Below are 6,862 nucleotides of genomic sequence, written 5' to 3' on the forward strand. Positions count from 1 at the left end.
ATGCTTTAGCTTATTGGCAAAATGTCTTAATTTATAAGTATAGAAGATACTTCGTGTTTTCACTCTATTAAACACAATAAACAACATGCAGATTTCATTTCATTTTTTACCTAATATTTAAATCATGTTGAGCAACATGTAAAACAAAAAATTCATTCAATTGCTTGAAACACATTTCAGTTAATTAATATATCAAACTTTGATTTAGGCACGTGGAAAGACCTCTAATTGTTCGAGAACAATTAGTCTACTAGTTTAGTTTTTGCATTTGTTCTTGCATGTTAATTTTAATGAAAGATAAACTTAAGAAACTAATTTCAAGATTTACACAAAGAAATCGAGACAGCACATTATAAATAGAAAAGGTAGATTACCTACAAAAAGTCTGAAATAGAGTGGAAAACAATACATGCATACATATCTACATTTGATGATGATAATGATCACGACTATGTAATGTTTGACAGAGTTTAAAAGTTTTGCAGAAGTATTTATTTTATATTTTGATAGGAATGCTTGCATGGTGTGTTCTCAGTACCCTAATCATCATATTGCTGACTATAAGAAGGTGGCTACTACGCAAGTTAGTAAAGGACTCTCGCTGCGACCTCTGTATACCTGCAACACATGAGGATACCCAGGATACATTCGATGTACCCCAGACATCTGCTACACCACAACCAACACCACAGGATACTGAGGATAACCCTGTTGTACCCTAGACATCTGCTACACCACAGCCAACATTAACCCCCCAGCCAGCCGATGTGGTAGTACAGCTACATAGTCCACCCTCCTTGTACACCACTCCTAGCAGCAGCACTGCCACACCCCCCCACACCCTGTACTGATTGTTCTACTGAGCCATTGGTTACCCCTGAAGGGGCTATTGCTAAGCGTACCAGATTGCAAATAGCCAAGAAACTTGCTTTGTAAATTAACAATTATAGGTGTAATCTTATGTCAAGTCATTTTTTTTTTGGGAGAGACGCAACAATATTCGACTTTTTCTTTTATGCAAATGATGCTTTAATAGATGCAAAGTACATATTTTGACAGCTTAATATTCTTTTTTTTGTACATGTGAAGTACACAATCTCTTAGCAGATTTTTTTTTTACACAATGAATATTAAACTTTATGGTTTTTTATGTACATGTGAAGTTCACAGTATCTGTAATTTTGCAGATTTATATTTTACTGCTGCAAAACATGTATGTTTGATAACCAACTTTATGGTTTTTTTATGTACATTGAAGTACACAATATCTTTACAAAACAGGTATGTTTGATACACAATGTTTAACCCACTTTATGGTTTTTTATGTACATGTGAAGTACACAGTATCTGTAATTTTGCAATTTTTTTTTTACTGCTGCAAAACAGGAATGTTTGATTACCAACTTTATGGGTTTTTTTATGTACATTGAAGTACACAATATCTTTACAAAACAGGTATGTTTGATACACAATGTTTAACCCACTTTATGTTCTTTTTTTATGTACATGTGAAGTACACAATATCTTTACAGATTTATTTTTTACTGTTGCAAAACAAGTATGTTTGATACACAATGTTTAACCAACTTAATGTTCTTTTTTATGTACATGTAAAGTACACAATATTTTTACAGATTTATTCTCAACTGTTGCAAAACAGGCTGTTTGATATACACAATGTTTAACCAACTTTTTTTCTAAAAAAAGAAAGAAATAAGATCCTATGCCTTTATTGTTTGTTTGATTCTAGTCACAATATTTTTAAGGTACTCATCAGATAGGTTTAACACTTACATATTGCTTATGTTGAAGAATAGTTTTCATTTTAACTCTGAAAATATAATACTCAAAGATTATGCATTGAATACTCAAAGTAGTATGGAAAAAGGGGCATAACTCGCATAATGCTGTATTGTGATTTTTTAGTGTACTGTGCATGTGTTGTATTTATTTTTTATATTGTATTTTGATTAAAAATATTTAAAAAAATATTTCTTGTTTTTTTTTTATTTGAAGTAAATGGTTGGATAGGTCTTCATCAGTCTACTGCTGCATTATGTGTTTGTTGACCAAAAGCGGATTATATATAAACCCATTTCTGAAATAAAGTGTCATTATGTATGGTCAAATGACTAATGTACTATGGGATTTTATATGCTCCATTTTTTTAGTCAACACATTTTTTCCAAGATCCAGGATGTATTAGTCATTGTAACAACTACTTATAAAGTATTGTTTGCCTGTAAATTTTTAGAAACAAATTGAGACATGAAAAACGACAGTCTTTTAAAAGAAATCTTGGATTCTCTGAGTGATGTGGACACCATCAATCTTTTTGCCGAAGCGAATGGGCTTACCGGAGACACGGATGTGGAAAACAGGTTAAGGGAACTGGAATGGGATGACTACATTAACTCATTGTGGGAAGAGCTTCTTCCAGTTATAGAACCTTCTGCAAAGAAGTCTAGACATGACGATGGCCAACCATCTTCCAGCATTCAGTCAGGGGCTGGTAATGAGCGGAACAAAGCGTACTATATATGGAAGGAAAATATTAGGACTTTTAAGAATCTGGCTCGCGATGTATCTTTTAAGGCTAAATTTAACGAGCAATGGCGAGGAGAAAAGTTAGTGGATATTTACGAAAAATTGCATGACATGTTTGATGATGTGCTGTCGCAAGCCAGAGGACACGACGCCGATTTAGGGAGGGTGGTAATAAGCCATCCAAATCTAAATAACCCTATAGTCGTCCCATTACAGTCGTGGCAAAATCTAAATGCTGATAGAGTGATGTCCGAAAGTACGAAAGTGCTAAACTCTAACGAAACTCTTTCCGTTGACGACAAATTACTGGGCACGGTAGGCACGATTGATTTACCAAAAGGTGGGAGCTGGAGTGGAAATAAATTATCGGTGACGTCACTTTTTGGGCCTAACAATTCTCTGATGAAAAAGAAATCGGTCTTATATGTTGAAAATGACAACAATCTCTGTATACCTATCGCCATAGGACTATGCTTTTTAAAAACGTGTAAAAAAGTAGATGCGGAATCTTGGTCTCGTTTAACCGGAAATGACGCGGGGCCCATGATGAATCAAGTGCTTCAACATAAAACTGTTCCAAAACACTATTATGGTAATTTACTAAAGAAATCACGTAGAAAGTACCAAACAGATATGGCACGGTGGCTGTCATCTTCGCTAGCCAAGGGTTTACGATCCACTCTGCTCCTCTATAACCCTTGGCAGATTTAGCCGGCAAAATCGAAACTCGCGCAACGGAATCTGATTGGTTGCGAAGCCAGGCGATCGCAGGGAATCTACTAATTGACGTTGTAGTTCGTTGTGTTTTCATACAGAATTTAGATACAATAATTATTACAATTTTTACGTGATTAATGAAAAACACGATATATAATTACTTAGATATGTTTTTTAAATTATTCTCATTATTTTTCCATTTTTTCCCGACCATTTCTTCTAATAACTGTAGATCAAAAATACGTATTTTAGCTACTTCAATTTACACCAATCAAAATCCATGGCTCATAAATAACAATGGCTGCGGCCAACTGCAGAACATGTTTTTGTGAGCTGGATAAAAAATCTCGCAGAACTATCTTCTCTAACACATTTGAGGTTGTACAACAGCTGTATGAAGTGTTGGGACATGTGCCGCATGAGGACGACGGTTTGACAAAGTATGTGTGCAGCCACTGTTATTCCAAATTGAAGAAATTATCAAAAATAGATTTTGATTTAATTAATAAGTTGGAGGAGTTGAGGAAGGAGAAGAACGAACTTATAAAGTCTATGCGTGCAAATTTGAAGAGTATACAAACTACATGTACTAGTAACAGTGTGAGCGATGCAAGTGTGACCCACGATATAAATGTTCAAGAGGATGGGTCAAAGAGAAGTAGGCCTATACTACACTCACCTACTCCAAGGAAAGTCAAGAAGTGTAAGCAAGGTGAGATAAAATAAACATTATATTCAAAATAGCAACTGCATGTTCATCTTCACTATAGCTAAGGGTTTAAAATCCTCTGCGCAGAGGAGTAAAGTTGATTGTAAACCCTTGGCTAGTGCTGCATGTAAAAACTGATGTAAATCTTTTCGTCATTCATTTTTTAACTACATTTAACACAGTAATCCCTGGCACGGTTCATTATAAGTTTCTTATTAAGTGTATAGACAAAAGTTGCTATTTCGTGCAATATATATAGATATAGATTGTGTTAGGGATATGTACCGGTATGTAAATTATTTACAGTTATTATATGTTCAGAAATGATTGAAACATTGGCAAAGCTGACAAAATCTATATATTTTCAATGTATTTTCACAGGTTTTGTGAAGACTCCAGAGAAAACTCGCAAACCATGTATTAAATTGTTTACACCTAGCAAAATTAAAGTAAGTTTTTCTTATTTGTTAATATGTGATATAGCTATTAATCAGTGTTAATGGTGCTTTAATAGGCAAGGTATTCTGAAAAGCAATTAAATAGATATTTATTCAATTCAATTAATTCAATTATTTATTTATTTGGATGATTTTTACTGATTTGAAATCCAAGTTTAAAAGAATATTGCCATATATCTTAAATTCTTCTTCATATAAAATCTGTAACAATTTAGCTAATCAATTTGTAATCACAAAGAATATATTTTTGCTGTTTTATATTTTAGCTTTACTTTTGTTATTTTTTCCTCCACATTATTAACAGTATGCAAAACAATGCAGATATATATGTAGGCTAATGTACATAATAAATTGAATTGTAGGTTTTATTTAATACTGGAAAACAAATCAAGTCTAGAACTGTGAAGGACGCTGAACTTAAACGAGTTATCAAAGCCATATCCAGTGGACAACCAAAGAGGAGCATAGCAAAGTTTGTCTACAATTCTTTACTGAAGGATGAGCTCATAATGTGTGTTATACATGACATTAAAAAAGATATTATGAACTTTGTGTCCAAGAAGTCCAATTGCTGCCTGAGGAGTGCAAAATGTGAAAACTTATCAAATTTCAAATTTGATCAACTGCTTTTTGAAGAACAATTGTATGCTCCTGTGTTTTATAAAACTTTGTCGAACACTGTAAAAGGCTCACATGAAGTAGCAGTAATAGCAGCAATAATTACAAGAAACAATAATATGCACATGTCTGCACTTCATCATATTATTGCTCAGGTTCTGGACCACAGTGGAGCAACAGATGAGGTAAAAATCATTAAATACTGTTGAATTTTATTTTTTTTAAACAAATCCTCATAGATCAATCATTTATGGTTTTTAGAATCTATACCCTGAAGCTTTAATGATATTTGGAGGTTTGTTTACCTGACAGGGTTGTTTTCTATGGAATCATCATTGTTTGTGGGGGACCAATGTTTGTGCTTTTGTGGGTAACTTTTGCCCACAAATTTGCATCTCCACGAACATACATACAAGCATTTGTGTATTCATTAAAATTATCCCGAACTTGCTACCAACAAGATTGCCAACGAGATTTCATTCCCACATACCAGGAAAATTTTGGCTATCCACAAACATTGACCCCATGAATAAAAATGATTCCACAGTATTGTTATTATTATAAGCAAGAATAAAATTAAGAATTAAACAGGAAAGAAAATAGCTTGAAATAGGGTCAAGGGTGCACCCTTGTTTTGTTTTTTATATTTAATTACATTTCAAAGTCTGCTCACTTTTTTTATCATACATGATGGAGAACTTACAAAATGTCTTAAACAGCCATGAAAATCTTTCTCTAGATAAAAGTTTTTATTTAAATGTGGGGTTTATTAAAGTTCCAAAGGGCGGTACAAAAGGCAAACATATTAACAAAGTTGGCAGCAGCAATGATTCTCTCATAATCAAAAGATCATGTATCAAAATTCAAAACACAGATGAATTATGCCTTGCTCGAAGTATTAGCATGTGGTTTCTCAAATTACATCAAATTCCAACACCCGAATGGCTACATTTAGTACACCAAAGTGACAAAAGAACAATAGAAGAAAAAGTAATGGAATTGCAGAAATGTCCTATTTGGTTCTACAAAGAATTAATGAAGCACACAAAAAAAAATGAACGTCAAAAAAATTAGCCATTTTCTTATGCCGGGAAGCCAATGTAAGCAGTGAGAGACGTCTGTCCATTCAAGACATTCATGCTTTTGAGAACGTATTGAATGTTGATATTCTAGTTGTCAGTGCTACTACAAGTAACAAATTCATACGAACTGCTTGAGATATTTAATGTAATGAGTTTGAAATCTACTTCTGTGTTTTTATGATGGCTACTGTGAGTGTTAGCATTTGCAACAAGATTGCCAACGAGATTTCATTCCCACATACCAGGAAAATTTTGGCTATCCACAAACATTGACCCCATGAATAAAAATGATTCCACAGTATTGTTATTATTATAAGCAAGAATAAAATTAAGAATTAAACAGGAAAGAAAATAGCTTGAAATAGGGTCAAGGGTGCACCCTTGTTTTGTTTTTTATATTTAATTACATTTCAAAGTCTGCTCACTTTTTTTATCATACATGATGGAGAACTTACAAAATGTCTTAAACAGCCATGAAAATCTTTCTCTAGATAAAAGTTTTTATTTAAATGTGGGGTTTATTAAAGTTCCAAAGGGCGGTACAAAAGGCAAACATATTAACAAAGTTGGCAGCAGCAATGATTCTCTCATAATCAAAAGATCATGTATCAAAATTCAAAACACAGATGAATTATGCCTTGCTCGAAGTATTAGCATGTGGTTTCTCAAATTACATCAAATTCCAACACCCGAATGGCTACATTTAGTACACCAAAGTGACAAAAGAACAA

The 6,862-nt window shown here is 33.3% G+C and overlaps 1 protein-coding gene and 1 long non-coding RNA gene across 2 annotated transcripts in view; one reads left to right on the forward strand and one right to left on the reverse strand.

Annotated features, from left to right (window-relative positions):
* The window catches only part of LOC136274014 (uncharacterized), a 278,101-nt gene that overhangs the window by 25,929 nt on the left and 245,310 nt on the right, over positions 1 to 6,862 (reverse strand). The gene's annotated exons all lie outside the window — the stretch shown is intronic.
* LOC105330690 (uncharacterized) lies at positions 3,200 to 5,485 on the forward strand. Its single transcript, XM_034460134.2, has 3 exons — positions 3,200 to 3,976; positions 4,355 to 4,422; positions 4,794 to 5,485. Exons 1-3 carry the CDS (start codon positions 3,562 to 3,564, stop codon positions 5,256 to 5,258), a joined length of 948 nt encoding a protein of 315 aa, XP_034316025.2. The 5' UTR covers positions 3,200 to 3,561; the 3' UTR covers positions 5,259 to 5,485.

This window comes from Magallana gigas, chromosome 1, assembly GCF_963853765.1.
Source record: "Magallana gigas chromosome 1, xbMagGiga1.1, whole genome shotgun sequence".
Lineage (NCBI taxonomy): Eukaryota > Metazoa > Mollusca > Bivalvia > Ostreida > Ostreidae > Magallana > Magallana gigas.

What these genes read in the sequence shown, in the direction of transcription:
- LOC105330690 (XM_034460134.2), top strand. Translation starts at nt 3,562, where the DNA reads ATGGCTGCGGCCAACTGCAGAACATGTTTTTGTGAGCTGGATAAAAAA. An exon ending in AGTCAAGAAGTGTAAGCAAG is followed by an intron (nt 3,977 to 4,354) that starts GTGAGATAAAAT and finishes GTATTTTCACAG; the next exon opens with GTTTTGTGAAGACTCCAGAG. An exon ending in TTACACCTAGCAAAATTAAA is followed by an intron (nt 4,423 to 4,793) that starts GTAAGTTTTTCT and finishes ATTGAATTGTAG; the next exon opens with GTTTTATTTAATACTGGAAA.